This window comes from Bufo bufo, chromosome 4 (genome assembly GCF_905171765.1).
Source record: "Bufo bufo chromosome 4, aBufBuf1.1, whole genome shotgun sequence".
NCBI lineage: Eukaryota > Metazoa > Chordata > Amphibia > Anura > Bufonidae > Bufo > Bufo bufo.
In genome coordinates, this window is record NC_053392.1 from 478,830,311 (window position 1) to 478,851,313 (window position 21,003).

The following is a 21,003-nucleotide window of genomic DNA, read 5'->3' on the forward strand; positions in this document are numbered from 1 at the left end:
TAACGATTTTTTTGCAAAAAAATGACATTTTTCACTTTCAGTTGTAAAATTTTGCAAAAAAAACGACATCCATATATAAATTTTGCTCTAAATTTATTGTTCTACATGTCTTTGATAAAAAAAAAATGTTTGGGTAAAAAAAAAAATGGTTTGGGTAAAAGTTATAGCATTTACAAACTATGGTACAAAAATGTGAATTTCCGCTTTTTGAAGCAGCTCTGACTTTCTGAGCACCTGTCATGTTTCCTGAGGTTCTACAATGCCCAGACAGTACAAACACCCCACAAATGACCCCATTTCGGAAAGTACACACCCTAAGGTATTCGCTGATGGGCATAGTGAGTTCATAGAACTTTTTATTTTTTGTCACAAGTTAGCGGAAAATGATGATTTATTTTTTTTTTTCTTACAAAGTCTCATATTCCACTATGTTGTGACAAAAAATAAAAACTTCTATGAACTCACTATGCCCATCACGAAATACCTTGGGGTCTCTTCTTTCCAAAATGGGGTCACTTGTGGGGTGGTTATACTGCCCTGGCATTCTAGGGGCCCAAATGTGTGGTAAGGAGTTTGAAATCAAATTCTGTAAAAAATGACCTGTGAAATCCGAAAGGTGCTCTTTGGAATATGGGCCCCTTTGCCCACCTAGGCTGCAAAAAAGTGTCACACATCTGGTATCTCCGTACTCAGAAGAAGGTGGGGAATGTGTTTTGGGGTGTCATTTTATATATACCCATGCTGGGTGAGAGAAATATCTTGGTCAAATGCCAACTTTGTATAAAACAATGGGAAAAGTTGTCTTTTGCCAAGATATTTCTCTCACCCAGCATGGGTATATGTAAAATGACACCCCAAAACACATTCCCCAACTTCTCCTGAGTACGGAGATACCAGATGTGTGACACTTTTTTGCAGCCTAGGTGGGCAAAGGGGCCCATATTCCAAAGAGCACCTTTCGGATTTCACAGGTCATTTTTTACAAAATTTGATTTCAAACTCCTTACCACACATTTGGGCCCCTAGAATGCCAGGGCAGTATAACTACCCCACAAGTGACCCCATTTTGGAAAGAAGACACCCCAAGGTATTCCGTGAGGGGCATGGCAAGTTCATAGAATTTTTTATTTTTTGTCACAAGTTAGTGGAATATGAGACTTTGTATAAAAAAAAATAAAAAAAATCAGCATTTTCCACTAACTTGTGACAAAAAATAAAAAATTCTAGGAACTCGCCATGCCCCTCACGGAATACCTTGGGGTGTCTTCTTTCCAAAATGGGGTCACTTGTGGGGTAGTTATACTGCCCTGGCATTTTCCAGGGGCCCTAATGTGTGGTAAGTAGGTAAATGACCTGTGAAATCCTAAAGGTGCTCTTTGGAATATGGGCCCCTTTGCCCACCTAGGCTGCAAAAAAGTGTCACACATGTGGTATCGCCGTATTCAGGAGAAGTTGGGGAATGTGTTTTGGGGTGTCATTTTACATATACCCTTGCTGGGTGAGAGAAATATCTTGACAAAAGATTTTTTTTTTTACAAAGTTGGCATTTGACCAAGATATTTCTCTCACCCAGCATGGGTATATGTAAAATGACACCCCAAAACACATTCCTCAACTTCTCCTGAGTACGGCAATACCACATCTGTGACACTTTTTTGCAGCCTAGATGCGCAAAGGTGCCCAAATTCCTTTTAGGAGGGCATTTTTAGACATTTGGATACCAGACTTCTTCTCACGCTTTGGGGCCCCTAGAATGCCAGGGCAGTATAAATACCCCACATGTGACCCCATTTTGGAAAGAAGACACCCCAAGGTATTCAATGAGGGGCATGGCGAGTTCATAGAAATTTTTTTTTTTTGGCACAAGTTAGCGGAAATTGATATTTTTAATTTTTTTCTCACAAAGTCTCCCGTTCCGCTAACTTGGGACAAAAATTTCAATCTTTCATGGACTCAATATGCCCCTCACGGAATACCTGGGGGTGTCTTCTTTCCGAAATGGGGTCACATGTGGGGTATTTATACTGCCCTGGCATTCTAGGGGCCCTAAAGCGTGAGAAGAAGTCTGGAATATAAATGTCTAAAAAATTTTACGCATTTGGATTCCGTGAGGGGTATGGTGAGTTCATGTGAGATTTTATTTTTTGACACAAGTTAGTGGAATATGAGACTTTGTAAGAAAAAAATAAAAATAATTCCGCTAACTTGGGCCAAAAAAATGTCTGGAGCCTTACAGAGGGGTGATCAATGACAGGGGGGGTGATCAATGACAGGGGGGGTGATCAATGACAGGGGGGTGATCAGAGAGTCTATATGGGGTGATCACCACAGTCATTGATCACGCCCGTGTAAGGCTTCATTCAGACGTCCGGATGCGTTTTGCGGATCCGATCCATCTATCAGTGCATCCGTAAAAATCATGCGGACGTCTGAATGGAGCTTTACAGGGGGGTAATCAATGACAGGGGGGTGATCAGGGAGTCTATATGGGGTGATCACCACAGTCATTGATCACGCCCCTGTAAGGCTTCATTCAGACGTCCGGATGCGTTTTGCGGATCCGATCCATCTATCAGTGCATCCGTAAAAATCATGCAGACATCTGAATGGAGCTTTACAGGGGGGTGATCAATGACAGGGGTGTAATCAATGACAGGGGGGTGATCAGGGAGTCTATATGGGGTGATCACCACAGTCATTGATCATGCCCCTGTAAGGCTTCATTCAGACGTCCGTATGCGTTTTGCGGATCCGATCCATCTATCAGTGGATCCGTAAAAATCATGCGGACGTCTGAATGGAGCTTTACAGGGGGGTAATCAATGACAGGGGGGGGTAATCAATGACAGGGGGGTGATCAGGGAGTCTATATGGGGTGATCACCACAGTCATTGATCACGCCCCTGTAAGGCTTCATTCAGACGTCCGGATGCGTTTTGCGGATCCGATCCATCTATCAGTGCATCCGTAAAAATCATGCAGACATCTGAATGGAGCTTTACAGGGGGGTGATCAATGACAGGGGTGTAATCAATGACAGGGGGGTGATCAGGGAGTCTATATGGGGTGATCACCACAGTCATTGATCATGCCCCTGTAAGGCTTCATTCAGACGTCCGTATGCGTTTTGCGGATCCGATCCATCTATCAGTGGATCCGTAAAAATCATGCGGACGTCTGAATGGAGCTTTACAGGGGGTTGATTAATGACAGGGGGGTAATCAATGACAGGGGGGTGATCAGGGAGTCTATATGGGGTGATCACCACAGTCATTGATCACGCCCCTGTAAGGCTTCATTCAGGCGTCCGGATGCGTTTTGCGGATCCGATCCATCTATCAGTGGATCCGTAAAAATCATGCGGACGTCTGAATGGAGCTTTACAGGGGGGTGATCAATGACAGGGGGGAAATCAATGACAGGGGGGTGATCAGGGAGTCTATATGGGGTGATCAGGGGTGATCAGGGGCTAAAAAGGGGTTAATAAGTGACGGGGGGGGGGGGGGGTGTAGTGTAGTGTAGTGGTGCTTGGTGCTACTTTACTGAGCTACCTGTGTCCTCTGGTGGTCGATCCAAACAAAGGGGACCACCAGAGGACCAGGTAGCAGGTATATTAGACGCTGTTATCAAAACAGCGTCTAATATACCTGTTAGGGGTTAAAAAAAACACATCTCCAGCCTGCCAGCGAACGATCGCCGCTGGCAGGCTGGAGATCAACTCTCTTACCTTCCGTTCCTGTGAGCGCGCGCGCCTGTGTGCGCGCGTTCACAGGAAATCTCGCATCTCGCGAGATGACGCGTATATGCGTCCAGGCGGAATGAATCAACCACCTCCAGGACGCGTCTGTGCGTACAGCGGTCCGGAGGTGGTTAAGTGGGAACTTCCTGAGAATCAGAAGGTGCTGATGCGTTTTCTGGGTTTTGCCAATTATTACAGGAAGTTTATTTTAAATTATTCCTCTGTTGTTAAACCACTCACTGATATGACTAGAAAGGGGATAGATTTTTCCTCCTGGTCGGTAGAGGCGCGTAAGGCCTTTTCTAATATTAAGGAGAGTTTTGCTTCCGCTCCCATCTTGGTACAACCTGATATGTCTCTACCCTTCATAGTTTAGGTTGATGCTTCTGAGGTGGGTGTGGGTGCGGTCTTGTCTCAGGGTTCCTCTCCTGCCAAATGGCGACCGTGTGCCTTTTTCTCGAAGAAACTCTCCTCCGCAGAGAGAAATTACGATGTGGGAGATAGGGAGTTGTTGGCCATCAAGTTAGCTTTTGAGGAATGGCGCCATTGGCTAGAGGGAGCCAGACACCCTATTACCGTGTTTACTGACCATAAGAATCTGGCCTACTTGGAGTCAGCCAAGCGTCTGAACCCGAGACAGGCCAGATGGTCTTTGTTCTTTTCAAGGTTTAATTTTGTTGTCACCTTCCGCCCTGCGGTTAAGAATGTGAAGGCGGATGCCCTGTCACGTTGTTTTCCGGGAGGTGGGAATTTTGAAGACCCGGGTCCCATTTTGGCTGAAGGTGTGGTGGTCTCTGCTCTTTATCCTGAATTGGAGGCAGAGGTTCAGGTAGCCCAGTCAGAGGATCCTGATCTTTGTCCTCCTGGGAGGTTGTTTGTGCCTCTCACTTTAAGACACAAGATTTTTAAGAAAAACCACGATACTGTTCTTGCTGGGCACCCGGGGGCAAGAGCCACAGTGGATCTCATCGCTCGGAGATTCTGGTGGCCGGCGCTTCGTAAGTCGGTTGAGGGTTTTGTGGCAGCCTGTGAGACCTGCGCTCGTGCCAAAGTCCCTCATTCAAGGCCATCAGGTCCTCTTCTTCCGTTACCCATTCCTTCCCGTCCTTGGACACATCTCTCCATGGACTTCATTACGGACCTGCCTCGTTCCTCGGGGAAGACTGTGATTCTGGTGGTGGTGGACCGTTTTAGCAAAATGGTACATTTCATTTCTTTTCCTGGCTTGCCCAATGCTAAGACGCTGGCGCAGGCATTTATTGACCACATTGTCAAATTGCATGGTATTCCTTCAGACATAGTCTCTGATAGGGGCACGCAGTTTGTTTCCAGATTCTGGAAGGCTTTCTGTTCTCGCTTGGGGGTTCGGTTGTCATTCTCTTCTGCTTTCCACCCGCAGTCGAATGGCCAGACAGAGCGCGTCAATCAGAATCTGGAGACATATCTGCGCTGTTTTGTGGCGGAGAATCAGGAGGATTGGTGTTCTTTTTTGTCCCTTGCTGAGTTTGCTTTAAATAACCGTCGTCAGGAGTCCTCTGATAAGTCACAATTTTTTTGTGCATATGGGTTTCATCCGCAGTTTGGAACATTCTCTGGAGAGGGGTCTTCTGGTTTACCTGATGAGGACAGATTCTCCTCGTCTTTGTCATCTATTTGGCAAAAGATTCAGGATAATCTAAAGAGCATGAGTGAGAGATATAAGCGTGTGGCGGATAAGAGACGTGTGCCTGGTCCGGACCTGAATGTTGGTGATCTGGTGTGGTTGTCTACTAAGAATATCAAATTGAAGGTTCCCTCCTGGAAGTTGGGTCCTAAGTTTATTGGGCCTTGCAAAATCTTGTCCGTCATCAATCCTGTTGCCTACCGTCTTGATCTTCCTCAGACTTGGAAGATCCATAATGTTTTTCATAAGTCCTTATTAAAACCTTATGTCCAACCCATTGTACCATCGTCTTTGCCTCCTCCTCCGATTGTGGTTGATGGTAATCTTGAATTTCAGGTCTCTAGGATTGTGGATTCTCGTCTTGTCCGCGGTTCTCTCAAGTACCACGTTCATTGGGAGGGTTATGGTCCTGAGGAGAGGATGTGGGTCCCAGTGACGGACATTAAGGCCACTCGTCTCATCAGGGCTTTCCATAGGTCCCATCCTGAGAAGGTGGGCTCTGAGTGTCCGGAGTCCACTTGTAGAAGGAGGGGTACTGTCACCACCAGACATCTGAGAAGCTCTGACAGACGTTCTTCAGAACCTCCCACTTGAGGTTTCTTTTGTTTTGCTTTAGTTTCCTCATCTCGTTAGCCTCTCTCAGCTGTCATGTAGTTGCACTGATTGCATCCCTTTAAATCCCTTCCCATACTGCATTACTTTGCGGTTTATACAACTTCCTGGAGTGTATGCATGCTGGATGCTACTACTGAGTCTTCTACAGATAAGTTTTGTTCATTCATTTGTATTTTCCTGTTTGCTGGATCTCAGGTGACCCTGACTCCCTCCGTATCAAGTGTAGGGAGCCGGTGGTCGTGTCCCCTCACTATTATAGGGTGTTCAGGGGTTATACAGTCGAGGTACGAGGATATGCGATCTTCTACCATTGAGAATTTTGCATAGGCTGAGCAGTTAGGGAGAGAGCCAGGTCTGTTGCAGGGCTATCCCTTTGGTTCCTTAGTTTTGGATCCAGTCAGTCGGATCTTCCTTTTGTGTCTTCTAGTTTGCTGTACACCTTCCGTGACACATTAGTACAGACCACATTAGTACAGACCACATTAGTACTCACCACTTCCTGGTCCTCGGCTCGGCTATCGGCTGTGCATGGCTGCGCACAGCGTGAGGTCTCTCTGTGACCTGACGCTGTACGCCGCTATACACAGCCAGCCGACAGCAGAATGAAGAGGATTGCGATGGTGACCAGGAGCAGGAGAGGTAAGTGTTTTTTTTTTATTATTTGCACTGGGGGCTGATGGCTGACATGAGGGACATGGGGCTGACATGAGGGGCTAATGGCTGACATGAGGGGCTAATGGGGGGGCTTATGGCTGACATGAGGGGCTAATGGGGGGCTTATGGCTGACATGAGGGGCTAATGGGGGGCTTATGGCTGACATGAGGGGCTAATGGGGGCTTATGGCTGACATGAGGGGCTAATGGGGGCTTATGGCTGAAATGAGGGGCTAATGGGGGGCTTATGGCTGACATGAGGGGCTAATGGGGGCCTATGGCTGACATGAGGGGCTAATGGGGGGCTTATGGCTGACATGAAGGGCTAATGGGGGGCTTATGGCTGACATGAGGGGCTAATGGGGGGCTTACGGCTGACATTGAGGGGCTAATGGGGGGCTTACGGCTGACATGAGGGGCTAATGGGGGGCTTATGGCTGACATGAGGGGCTAATGGGGGGCTTATTGCTAACATGAGGGGCTAATGGGGGGCTTATGGCTGACATGAAGGGCTAATGGGGGGCTTATGGCTGACCTGAGGGGCTAATGGGGGGCTTATGGCTGACATGAAGGGCTAATGGGGGGCTTATGGCTGACCTGAGGGGCTAATGGGGGGCTTATGGCTGACATGAAGGGCTAATGGGGGGCTTATGGCTGACCTGAGGGGCTAATGGGGGCTTATGGCTGACATGAGGGGCTAATGGCTGACATGAGGGGCTAATGGGGGGCTTATGGCTGACATTGGGGGGCTTATGGCTGACATTGGGGGGTTTATGGCTGACATTGGGGGGGGGGGGTTATGGCTGACATTGGGGGGGTTTATGGCTGACATTGGGGGGGTTGATCTGAGCCATTGGGGGTCTGATCTGAGGTCTGATTAACATTGGGGGTCTGATTGCTGGTCTGACCTGAGGTGTAATGAAAAATATTTTTTTCTTATTGTTCTCCTCTAAAACTAGGTGCATCTTATAGGGCGAAAAATACAGTACAGTGCAGCAGAGACCAGTGCAGCAGAGACCATAGTAAGTTTATAAAGTCATTATATAGTGTTATATATTTTAATATGCACCTTGTGTTTTGTTATGCGCGTGAATCAGTCAGCCCCGCCCACCCCTTAAGCCCCGCCCCAGAACCACCTGCCCCCTTCTCCCCCCCCCCCGGGAAAATTGTCTTGCATGAAACCGGTCCTTGGTGCAAAAAAGGTTGGGGACCACTGCTCTATAGGGTTCAGGTCAGGCGAGTTTGTTGGCCAGTCAAGCACAGTAATCCCATGGTCATTGAACCAGATTTAGGTACTTTTGGCAGTGTGGGCAGGTGCCAAGTCCTGCTGTAAAATGAAGTCACCATCTCCCTTAAGCTTGTCTGCAGAGGAAGCATGAAGTGCTCCAAAATCTCCTGGTAGACGGCTGCATTGACTCTGGACCTAATGAAGCACAGTGGACCAACACCAACAGATGACATGGCTCCCCAAATCAACACATACTGTGGACACATACTCGGACACAAAGTACTTACCTGGCTCCCCGGCACCCACGTCCCTCATGGCCGCTGTTGCACCTACCTTTCTCAAGGATGAAAACATCTGGCGTGTCGGGAAGGGGGGGGGGGGGTTCGAATGGGGGACAGCCAATAGCAGGCGGTGATAGGGACGAGTCTCTCTAGCATCATGTGTGACGCTAGGGAGACTTGTCCCTATCACTGCCTGCAATTGGCTGCCCCCCACCCCAATGTTTTCATCCGTGCAACAGGGAGATGCAGCGGTGGCCATGCGGGGAACATGAGCGAAGCAGGTGCAGGGGAGCCAGGTAAGTACATTGTGTGTGAGGGGCCTGGGCATATGGGGTGGGGGATATTTCAGGGGTCGTATAACCCCTTTAATTTTACGTGTATGGCCAGCTTTAGGGATAAAGAGTATGGGGAGCTCTTTAACCCTTCTCTGCCACAGTGCAAGGATGGTAGTATAAGGGTCCATTCACATGTCCGTAATGTATTGCGTATCCGAAGTATCAATATCCTTCTGGAGATATGGTCTGCAGTACTGCGCACAATACTCCAAATGAGGTCTCACTAGTGCTCTGTAGAGCGGCATGAGCACCTACCTCTTTCTACTGGTAATGCCTCTCCCTATACACCCAAGCATTCTGCTAGCATTTCCTGCTGCTCTATGACATTGTCTGCCTACCTTTAAGTCTTCTGAAATAATGACCCCTAAATCCCTTGCCTCAGATACTGAGGTTAGGACTGTATCACTGATTTTATATTCTGCTCTTGGGTTTTTACGCCCCAGGTGCATTATCTTGCACTTATCAACATAAAATTTTAGTTGCCAGATTTTTGACCATTCCTCTAGTTTTCCTAAATCCTTTTCCATTTGGTGTATCCCTCCAAGAACATCAACCCTGTTACAAATCTTTGTGTCATCAGCAAAAAGACACACCTTACCATCGAGGCATTCTGCAATTTCGTTGATAAAGATACTAAACAATATGGGTCCCAGAACAGATCCCTGAGGTACCCCACTGGTAACAAGACCATGGTCTGAATATACTCCATTGACTACAACCCTCTGTTGCCTGTCCCTCAGCCACTGCCTAATCCATTCAACAATATGGGAGTCCAAGCCCAAAGACTGCAATTTATTAACCACCTGCCATCTGGGCCATTTGCCCCCTTCCTGACCAGGCCAAAATTTGCAAAACTGACATATCTCACTTTATGTGGTAATAACTTTGGAACGCCTTTATTTATCCAAGTCATTCAGAGATTGTTTTCTCGTGACACATTGTACTTCATGATAGTCATAAATTTGAGTCAAAATATTTCACCTTTATTTATGAAAAAATCCCAAATTTACCCAAAAATTTGAAAAATTCGCAATTTTCAAAATTTCAATTTCTCTGCTTTTAAAACAGAAAGTGATACCTCATAAAATATTTATTATTTAACATTCCCCATATGTCTACTTTATGTTGGCATCATTTTGGAAATGTCATTTTATTTTTTTAGGACGTTAGAAGGCTTAGAAGTTTAGAAGCAATTCTTCAAATTTTTAAGAAAATTGCCAAAACCCACTTTTTAAGGACCAGTTCAGGTCTGAAGTCACTTTGTGGGGCCTACATAGTGGATACCCCCCATAAATGACCCCATTGTAGAAACTACACCCCTCAAGGTATTCAAAACCGATTTTACAAACTTTGTTAACCCTTTAGGCGTTCCACAAGAATTAAAGGAAAATGGAAATCAAATTTTAAAATTTCACTTTTTGGGCAGATTTTCCATTTTAATCAATTTTTTTCTTTAACACATCGATGGTTAACAGCCAAACAAAACTCAATATTTATTACCCAGATTCTGCGGTTTACAGAAACACCCCACATGTGGTCGTAAACTGCTGTATGGGCACACGGCAGGGCGCAGAAGTAAAGGAACTCCACATGGTTTTTAGATGCCATGTCCCATTTGAAGCCCCCTGATGCACCCTTACAGTAGAAACTCCCAAGAAGTGACCCCATTTTGGAAACTAGGGGATAAGGTGCCAGTTTTATTAGTACTATTTTTGGGTACATATGATTTTTTGATCATTCATTATAACACTTTATGGGGCAAGGTGACCAAAAAATTGGTTGTTTTAGCACAGTTTCTATTTATTTATTTTTATAGCGTTCACCTGAGGGGTTCAGTCAAGTGACATTTTTATAGAGCAGATTGTTACGGACGTGGCGATACCTAATATGTATACTTTTTCTCATTTATTAAAGTTTTACACAATAATAGCATTTTTGAAACAAAAAAGTTATGTTTTAATGTGTCCATGTTCTGAGAGCTATAGTTTTTTTATTTTTTGAGAGATTTTCTTATGTAGGGGCTCATTTTTTGCGGGATGAGGTGACGGTTTTATTGGTACTATTTTGTGGGACATACGCGTTTTTGATCACTTGGTGTTGCACCTTTTGTGATGCAAGGTGACAAAAATTGCTTGTTTTGACACAGCTTTTTTTTTTTTTTTTTTTACGGTGTTCACCCGAGGGGTTAGGTCATGTGATATTTTTATAGAGCTGGTTTATACGGACGCAGCAATACCTAATATGTATACTTTTTTTTTATTTGTTTCACTTTAACACAATAATAGCATTTTTGAAACCAAAAAAATTATGTTTTAGTGTCTCCATGTTCTAAGAGCTATAGTTTTTTTTATTTTTTGAGAGATTTTCTTATGTAGGGGCTCATTTTTTGCGGGATGAGGTGACGGTTTTATTGGTACTATTTTGTGGGACATATGCGTTTTTGATCACTTGGTGTTGCACCTTTTGTGATGCAAGGTGACAAAAATTGCTTGTTTTGACACATTTCTTTTTTTTTTCTTTTTTACGGTGTTCACCCGAGGGGTTGTCATGTGATATTTTTATAGAGCTGTTTTTTACGGACGCGGCAATACCTAATATGTATACTTTTTTTTATTTTTTCTATTTTTAACTTTTTTTTTTCATTCCTTACTTGGGGACTTTTTTTTTTTTACATGTGAAACTTTTTTTTATTTTCAACCTTTTATTTTTTTTATTTTACACTTTCCGTCCCCCATAAGGTCATACGAGACCTCTGGGGGACATTTACTTCACTTTTTTTTTTTTTATGTTGATTTCTCCTGTAACTGGGGCTGACATAGTAGCCCCAGTTACAGGACAAATACACCCCTAGAGAGGCTGTACAGCAGCAATCCAGCGCTGTACAGCCTCAGAGCAGGGCTGATCGAGGTCTCTGAAAGACCTCACACAGCCCCTGCACTCTCCGGTCACGGCGGTTACATGACCGCCGGGCCGGAACAGGAAGCGCACAGCGCTTCCTTCTCTGCATACACAGGGCTCACCGAGCGCTGTGTATGCAGCGATCCGGAAGGCAGGGACACCTGGGAACTGTCCCTGCCTTGTCTTAGGGTTGCCCTGCTGTCACTGACAGCGGGCAACCCGATCAGCAGCTGCACGATTAGCGTGCAGCTGCACTTTCTGAACGGACGTTCTGGAACGTCCGTTCAGAAATAGACGTCCACCCATAGGACGTATATATCCTATGGGCGGACGTGAAGCGGTTAAAAGCCTTCTGTGTGGGACAGTATCAAAAGCCTTACTAAAGTCCAGATAAGCGATGTCTACTGCACCTCCTCCATCTATTATTTTAGTCACCCAATCCAAAAAATCAATAAGATTAGTTTGACATGATCTCCCTGAAGTAAACCCATGCTGTTTTTCATCTTTCAATCCATGGGATTTTAGATGCTCCACAATCCTCTCCTTAAGTATGGTTTCCATTAATTTCCCCATCTGTTTCCTATAGTGTCACTATATACAATATAATGTCATTGTATAATACTGTTGAGGGGGCCCTGACAATATTTTAATCCTCATCCTGGGCGGGCCCCTTCTGAGTTTGGGCCCCAAAGCAGCTGCTTCCCCTATAGTTACACCCCTGATAGCAATGTCACTGTACAAATAGTTGCAAAAAATCCTACTCTACAGCAACACGTCCAGTGGAGAAGCTAGAAATGGGGGCCCCACTTTTGAATGGGGCCCCCCTCCCGCAGTAATTTTTTCACAACCCCTTCCTTTCATGCAGCCGCCATTCCTGTGGCTAGTAAAGATCGCTCTCTCAGACCAGGCCCGGCAGCTGTTCCATCCGTTTCCTACACTGTCTATACTGCCACTGTATATCATTTCATTGTGTAATAGTGTTGAGGGGGCCCTGACAAAGTCTTTTAGTCCTCCTCCTCCTGGATGGGCCCCAAAGCAGCCGCTTCCCCTATAGTTACACCCCTGAACAGGAACCCATTCCCTCAGTACAGTATCACAATGCTATATAGGGGCAGTGTGACACATTTATGGGGTTTGCAGTGCTATGTACCATGTCAGACACTCTGCAGTGCTATAGGGTTGAGGTAAATCTGTGACTTTACTCCCCCTATACATAAGGCTCCACACTCACTCCCACAGGTAATGAAGCCTATGACAGCTGAGCCCCCGCCCGCCATTATCCAGTAATACACTGCCCCCTGTATCTTCAGGTCGGCTAGCGGATAAATTGGTCTCCAGGTCTCATCTCCTCCCATGTCGCTAGTTTTTTTGGAAAGCAAGGACCTCCCCTTGAAATAACAGCGAACCAGACGCGAGCGGTGCGCGGGAGGAGGGAAGACAGGTGCGAGGTGAGCAGACGGCGGGTGACAGGCGGAACACACAGACGACGAGCCGCCGCCGTGCGTTATATAGAGGGGGCGGACTAATACACGGGCTGTGGTGATGAGGCAGTAGAGCGCTGCGGTATCAGCACACAAGTCCTGCGGGGATCACTGCGCGGTCCTCGCTTCCTAGCGTACCCGGCTCCACTCAGGGAGATGTCGGCAGTGAGCGGCACGGAGCCCAGCCCTGCTGCAGCCGCGGGCAGGGTGTTCTTTCAGACCCCGCTGCCTTCCCCTGGAACCCGGGAAGACTCCCCGCAGGTGTCGGCTCAGCAGCACAAGCAGCAGCAGCAGAGGAGGCAGCAGCAGGGGAAAGTGACTGTGAAATACGACAGGAAGGAGCTGAGGAAGCGGCTGATCCTGGAGGAGTGGATTGTGGAGCAGCTGAGCGAGCTCTATGGCTGTGAGGTACCGTCTGCATCCATTACCGGCCGCATCATGTGCACTGTGGCATAGCTTTCCATACCTGCCTATATGTACAGTGACGTCACCTCCTGTAAAGGGACCCCAAACCTAAACTCTCCGTTTCCGATAAAATCTATAGGGATCCCTGTCATCAACCATCAGACAGTGGAGAGCAATGGGGGAAGTCCTGCAAAATGTCTTCCCCCACGATTACTACTTTATTCCCCCCCCATCTACCTACATATATGTGACTGATACCTGCAGCTCTTCACCTTGTCTAAGTTGGGGGGAGGGGTCCTATATTTTGTGCCCCTTTTAAATGTCTAGTTTTGTAGCCCTTCTGTCTGGTTTCTCAGTGACTGGCGTCTCATCGGTGGTGTGCTGTATAGGGCTTATTGGGGTGTGTATTCACTATGTTCCTGGTGATACGCTGCGTCTGGGTCACCTTCATGTAATCCCATTACTGTCTGGCTATTGTGTCTGCTCCTCCAGGAGCCTTCTGTGCATCACATCAGATGTAGGAAGCCAGAAGTCCTTTCTTAAGACTCACTTGTATTTTATTATGAAACTATCTAATTCTTCATATTTACCAAACTGACTGTGGAAGTGAATAGGGAGTGAGGGGCTGGGGAGGAGGTTGTTATGTACCACTGTCTTCTACTCCAGTGACATAGTAATCAGGATTGCCAAGGTGGCGGTCACACTTATGCCCGGGCCTTCCTGCCACATCAGTACTGGGGGCAGTGATGTAACGCTACTATCCATCTATAACTCTTGTATAGAGTTTATTAGAGGGACTGAACAAATCTCAGGATATTGATATCCAGTCGGTGATAAAATCCTCTGCGTATCCCAGGGTTTTTACCCGGACCTGTTCTAGGGCTAGATAAACCATGAGCAGGCTCCCTCTATGGGTTTGTGAGAGGTCCGTGCGGTAACCATGCCAAGAGTGGAGATGTCCATTCTTCCAGCAGAGGTGGCCATGCTTGTACACTATAGAAAAAAGTATCGGCCTATGCACGGTCCTGGCCACCAGAAAGGCCAGTGCTTTTTCCTATAGTGTGCAAGCACGGCCTCTGCTGCTGGATTACAGGGCGGTCCTAACCATGGAAATGAGCAGTGTGTAATGCAATTATATCCAGCCAGCAAAGGAAGCAACATGAACATTTAGATTATGTTAGTAAGTGGCTTGTATTCACTTTCTCTACATAATAAATGCCATCTGCTGGTGAGACGACCCCTTTAAAGGGGCTTTCTATCTCTTACCGCACAGAACATATGGAAAAGAGCTATCGCGCGTGTTTGGTACCCGAACTTCTTCAGCCGTTCGGGCTTGGGATCAGTGTTCTGTAAATAGTATTATTTTCCCTTATAACATGGTTCTAAGGGAAAATAATAGCATTCTGAATACAGAATGCATAGTAAAACATCGCTGGAGGGGTTAAAAATTATTATTATTTTTTTTTTAACTCCCCTTAGTCCACTTGTTCGCGGCCCGGCATCTCCTTCTGGCTTCATCTGATCTCTGTGCAGCAACAGGACCTGTGGTGACGTCATTCCGGTCATCACATGGTACGTCACATGATCTTTTACCATGGTGATTCACCATGGTAAAAGATCATGTGACGTACCATGTGATGACCGGAGTGACGTCATCAAAGGTCCTTGACCTATAATTAATGCTCACCACAGGTCCTAATCAGTAAAGGGGACAGAAGAAGATGCCGGCTACGCGATCAAGTGGATTAAGGTGAGTTAAATGATATTATTTTTTTTTAACCCCTCCAGCGCTGTTTTACTATGCATTCTGTATTCAGAATGCTATTATTTTCCCTTATAACCATGTTATAAGGGAAAATAATAATCATCGGGTCTCCATCAAGATCGTCTCCTAGCAACCATGCGTGAAAATCGCACCACATCCGCACTTGCTTGCGGATGCTTGCGATTTTCACGCAACCCCCATTCATTTCTATGGGGCTTGCGTTACGTGAAAAACGCACAAAGAGGAGCATGCTGCGACTTTCACGCAACGCACAAGTGATGCGTGAAAATCACCGCTCATGTGAACAGCCCCATAGAAATGAATGGGTCAGGATTCCGTGTGGATGCAATGCGTTCACCTCCCGCAATGCATCCGCGCGGAAAACTCGCTTGTGTGAAAGGGGCCTAACTCTTTGATTCGTGTACTCTTAGGCTGCGTTCACATCACCGTTCAGCTTTTCCGTTCCCCTGCTCCGTTTAGGAGCAGGAGAACGGAAAGGACTGAGAAGGCACATAACTGAGCCTAAGGACCCCAAAGACTATAATGGGGTCCATTATCTTTCCGCTCAGATGATTTGGAGCGGAGACAAAAGTTGTGCGTGCAGAACTTTTGTCCCCGCTTCAAAATCATCTGAGCGGAAAGATAACGGACCCCATTATAGTCTATGGGGTCCTAAGGGCTCCGTTTGGCTCAGTTATGAGCCTTCTCCGTCCTTTCCGTTCTCCTGCTCCTAAACGGATAGGCTGAACGAAGCCTTAGGTGGACACACTTAGCCCTGTGATGGCTAACCTCCAGCTGTGGTATAACTGACTCCCAAGATGAACACTTGCATGGCTGTTCTCAGAACTCCATAGAAATGAAAAGAGCATGCTGGGAGTCGTAGTTTCACCACATCTGGAGGTTAGCCATCACTGCTCTAGAGCCTTTTACTATTACTGTTACTTTTAAAAATACTTTAAAGCTCAGCACCTTCTGTATATAACAAACATTTAATTTGATGAATCGGGAAGAATGTAATTCATAGTAAATTTAGGGCTACATTGGCGCAGTAGTTTGGGTTGACAATTGATAGACTGGTACCCAGCTTTGTGGTTTAGTACGAGATGGAAGTTGAGGTCTTGTTTCTTAAAGCTATGTTCAGACAGAGTATTTTAAAGTGCGAGTTTCAGTGCATATTTGGTATCCAAAACCGTGCGTAATCTGCGCTGACACCTCCTCACGTTTTCAACGGGAGGCTGCACCGCAGTTCATGCAACTGAAGGTTTTTGCCATGTGTTCCCCCTCCCCTCGCAAAGCTTCAGCTGGAGCCTTCTTGCAGTTTAGCTCCATTCAATAGAGCTAAACCTATAGCGGTCCACATAAAAACCCACGGCAGAAATTTTAGCGCAGCGGGATAAGTTACAAAATCTGAACCTAAACAGACCAGGTAGATTACACATGGATGCTTCTTGACCAGAAGTTTTTCTAAACAGTGTGGTGGTACAACAGCATTATTCCTGCATGTGTGGAGGTGCTCGGAGTACCCAGTGCGGCCTGAACGATGTGCTGTCTGTACAGGCTTCTAATGGGGACAGAATGACCTGATCTTAAACTGGAGTCTGGAGGAAAGAACTTCACTTCTGCTACTTTTTAGATGCTGGTCCTATTCTTTCATTGGTTAAAGGGGTTCTGCACTTTCATTTAACTGATGATTTATCCTCTGGATAGATCATCAGCTTCTGATCGGCGGGGGTCCGACACCCGGGACCCCCACCGATCAGCTATTTCAGAAGGCAGCGGCGCTCCAGCAGCGCCGCGGCCTTCTCACTGTTTACCGGCAGGCCGCCGGCCCACTGAAGTCACGACTAGTATCAACTAGCGTGGGCGCGGCTAAGCTCTGTTCACTTGAATGGAGCTTAGCCGCGCCCACGCTAGTTGATACTAGTCGTGACGTCAGTGGGCCAGCGGTAAACAGTGAGAAGGCCGTGGCGCTGGTGGAGCGCCGCTGCCTTCTCAAACAGCTGATCGGGGGTCCCGGGTGTCGGACCCCTGCCGATCAGAAGCTGATGATCTATCCAGAGGATAAATCATAAGTTAAATGAAGTGCAGAACCCCTTTAAGGCCTCATACACATTACCGTATCTATTTTGGTACGCCAAAAATACGGATTATGTCCGTTTTGCATTCTGTATTTTGCGGAACAGAACAGCTAGCCCCTAATAGAACAGTCCTATCCTTGTCCATAATTTTTATTTTTTATTTGTCCATATTTCTTTCCGAAGAAAAAAAAAACGGAATGCACACGGAGTAACTTCCGTGTTTTTTATTTTAATTTTTTAATTTTTATCTTGTTTGTTTTGCGGACCCATTGAAATGAATGGTTCTGTATAGGATCTGGGGAAAAAATAAACAGGACCGACATGGAAAGAAAATACGTTTGTGTGCACAAGCCCTAAGTGTTTATCCAGAAAAATGAACACTCAATGTGTGTATGTTCTCATCTATGTGCGAGAATTAACAGGTTATTCCTGGCTTGAGAGAACATGACTGGAATACAATAAAAATGTTTGGTTAATAAGAAACTGAATCATGACTAGCAGCAGGCTCGGCTCCAGAAGTGACCATCCAGGACCTCCTTTTTCTAGTACAACTTGGTCTTCTATAGAGATTAGGGATGAGCGAATCAACTTCGGATGAAACATCTGGTACCTTGGAACCGAACCAGAGTTCAATAAAAGGTTTTTAAAAGTAGAAATTAACTTCTAAAGTTATTACCTGAAGTCTCGCGTGACTTCGTGAAGTAATAACTTTGGCTCATCTGAGCCAATACATTCTAATACTGTACGGAGCGCTCGCTAATGAAGTTTTATGCAAATCATCTTCGGATGTTTCATCCCTAATAGAGATGTTTGGGGAGTATTGGGGGCACCCCACAATCACTAACACTTTCTTGACTATATTTATGGACAGAGATGGTCTTTTATCCCAATTGGCAGGACATGCAATAAAGGCATGATCCCACCTCTAGAGGTCTCGCCCTTCCGCAGAAATGGGTTCCCGTGACCCTAGTTGCCAATTCTGTTTCGCGGCTTTCCCCATTGCGTCAAATGGAAGAGGTGCAGATGCCTTGTGAAAGTCACCCAAAAAGTTGAGTGATAAGGCCTCGTTTGCTTTTCGTTTTATTTATTTTAATGTTTGTTCGCACATCAGTGGTGACTGAGTCAGTTGAAAAATCAGAGACCTGTACTATTATTTTTATTTTATTTTTTAAGTTTGCGATTTGGACCAAACGTGCCCATTGCATTCTGGCTTCCATGTTCTGTCAGTATTTCACCAACCACTGGTAGGAGAGTCTCTGGAAATTTTAATTTTCAGCTGACCAGTGCCCATGGAATATGGATGAGACACGGAAGGCAAAAAACAGACACGTAGGCCAAACGTGGATAACTTCATGGATGAAACACAGATGGATTTTCCATGGATGTCAAATGGACATAGAAATGTGAACAAGGCCTGGCATTTTGAACAATTTGGGGTCTGTTGAGTGTGCTAATAGTCTTGCATCAGTGCCATTTTCAGTGAAGCTTATCTAGAAGCACACTGTGTTTATCAGGGAAGAACGTTTCTATTTGGAAGCCACCCTTCTAGTTTTTGCTTAGGTTTGCAAGCTGCTTTTGGTCTTGCTCGTGGACAAAGTGGATGTCCTGTATTGTTCATGATAAGTTAAGATGTCCATACACAGTAGATGGCTGATGACCAAATGCCTGATCGACCAGCCACTGTTATTCACACACATGCTCAGTTCAGGAAAAAGGGAGCCCCTCCTAGACACCTCTGGCAGGGTCTTGTATCTTGTGAGAACAAAAGCATAGGACATGTCGAAATCCAACTGCTGGATCCTTCTTTACCCCATCATCTGCTGTCAGGAGGAGTGCCTGGACACCCCATATAGATTAGGGCAGGGCTCGACAAATCCCAGGCGCCAGGTCGCCATGGCGACCGGGAATTTAGTCCTGGCGCTTGGGTATTTGTCAGCCCGTTTTCAAAGGTGCACGGGTGATGGGTGCGGAGCTGCCGTTCTGTCCGGAGGCAGCACCGTTTGAAACAGCTCCTCAGTCTGAGTCAGTGAGTCACAGCACACAGAGCGCGAGACGCTGGCAGCGGGGAGGGGAGGGGCTCGGGAGGAGTGTAATCTGATCCTAGAGTGGAAGCTGCTTCTGCCAGCCCCTCCCCTCCCCGCCCACCAACCAACCAATCAGAGCTGAGGCAAGGACTAGCAGCTCTGAGCTGTCTGAGTAGTGCAGGGAGTTAGAATAGAAATGAATCGAATGAGTCTCAGGTTAAGAATCTAAAGATCCGATTAGTTAGAGACTCATTCGATTATATGAGTTAAAAGAGCAGTGAGTCAGACTCTAGAACAGGTTACACTGAGGCTGTCGGCTGATGATTTTGCAGCAGTGATAAGATTAAGGGACAGGAGCAGAGATAAGAGAAGTGACAGATAACACAGTTTAGATTACAGTTTGAATTAACCCTTTAGGATCAAATTGGCTTCTCAAGGAGATCTATATGTTAAAGGCATCCCTTCTTCTGTCTCATTCAGTAGCTATAGAACTAAGGCTACTTTCACACTTGCGGCAGGACGGATCAGGCAGGCTGTTCACCCTGTCGGATCCGTCCTTCCGCTGTTTCGCCGGACCACCGCTCCGTCCCCATTGACTATAATGGGGGCAGAGCTCTGGCGCAGCACGGCAGTGCATGGTGAAAGGCCGCCGGACTAAAAGTACTGCATGTCCAACTTTTTAGTCCGGCGGCCTCTCACCGCGAACTGCCGTGCTGCGCCGGAGCTCCACCCCCGTCCCCATTATAGTCAATATGGTCCGGGGACGGAGCGGCGGTATATGTAACATGGTATACAGCATTATTGGGGGGGCTCTATGGAGAAGTGGGGGGGGGGGGGGGGCACTATGGGGGCACCTACTAGGGGCTTTATGACGCGGCTCTGCCTGGCTCCTAACTTTTTTTAGCTGGCTCCTAGATTTCAAGGAAATTTGTCAAGCCCTGGATTAGGGTTTCTTAACTCTGGTCCTCGGTATCCACCTACCAGTCATGTTTTCAGGAATTTCTTTAGTATTGAGCAGGTGATATAATTAGTGTCCATGCATCAGGACTTACCACAAGTATTCATTCTGTGGGATATTCTCAAATCCTGACCGGTAGGTGGGCCTTGAGGACCAGAGATGAGAAACCCTGCAGATGGTTGGCTGACACAACTTGTGTATTTTCAGCCTCCGACCAGCCACCCTCCTTGCCAGATATTTGTTCAGGATGAAATGGCCTGCACCACTATTCCATGAGGATAAAAAAGAAAAATAGTTGATAGGATCCATAATGTTTTTTTGTGACGTGGCTGGCACCCGGGGCCTAAATTTGTATTAATAGTTTAATTATCTTCCTTGGCGCAGTGTGCCCACCCCTCCCCAGCCCAGTTTTATAATCATTGGTGGCAGTGGCCACAGGGTCCACTCCCCTCCTCCGCAGTACCTTCATTGGTGAGTGGCAGCTTCCGATCAGAGCCCCAGCAGTGTAATCATTTACCATGGCAGCCAGGATGCTTCTAAAGCCTTCAGATCTCTATTAGGACAAGGGTTCTAACCCCTAAGGGGGCTAATCGTTATTAAATAAAAAGTAAAAAAAAAAAGTTTAGAAAAACACCACTATGAAGTCTAAATCCCCCGCTTTCCCAATTTTACATATAAAATATATAAATAAAAAAATAAACCATATTAGGTATCGCCACGGCCAAACTATTAAAATATAAAAAAATCTCCTATGCAGGGAACGCCGTAACAGAAAAAAAAGTGACTTTTTTTTTAAATATATATTTCCCCAGTCGTCTCCATGACAGCACAAACTGAGATTGCCTTCCTCTGATAGGACAGGAAAAAGCACACAGAGAG

General features: G+C 46.2%; 1 protein-coding gene across 2 annotated transcripts in view; it reads left to right on the plus strand.

Annotated features, from left to right (window-relative positions):
• The first annotated feature begins 12,851 nt into the window (after nt 1-12,851).
• Nucleotides 12,852-21,003, plus strand: part of PPP1R14C (protein phosphatase 1 regulatory inhibitor subunit 14C) — a 51,975-nt gene continuing 43,823 nt past the window's right edge. For both annotated transcript variants that reach the window (XM_040429514.1, XM_040429515.1), the window contains exon 1: nt 12,852-13,302. In XM_040429514.1, coding sequence (XP_040285448.1) covers nt 13,051-13,302 — 252 coding nt within the window. In that variant the 5' untranslated portion in view covers nt 12,852-13,050. The remainder of the gene's footprint in view (nt 13,303-21,003) is intronic.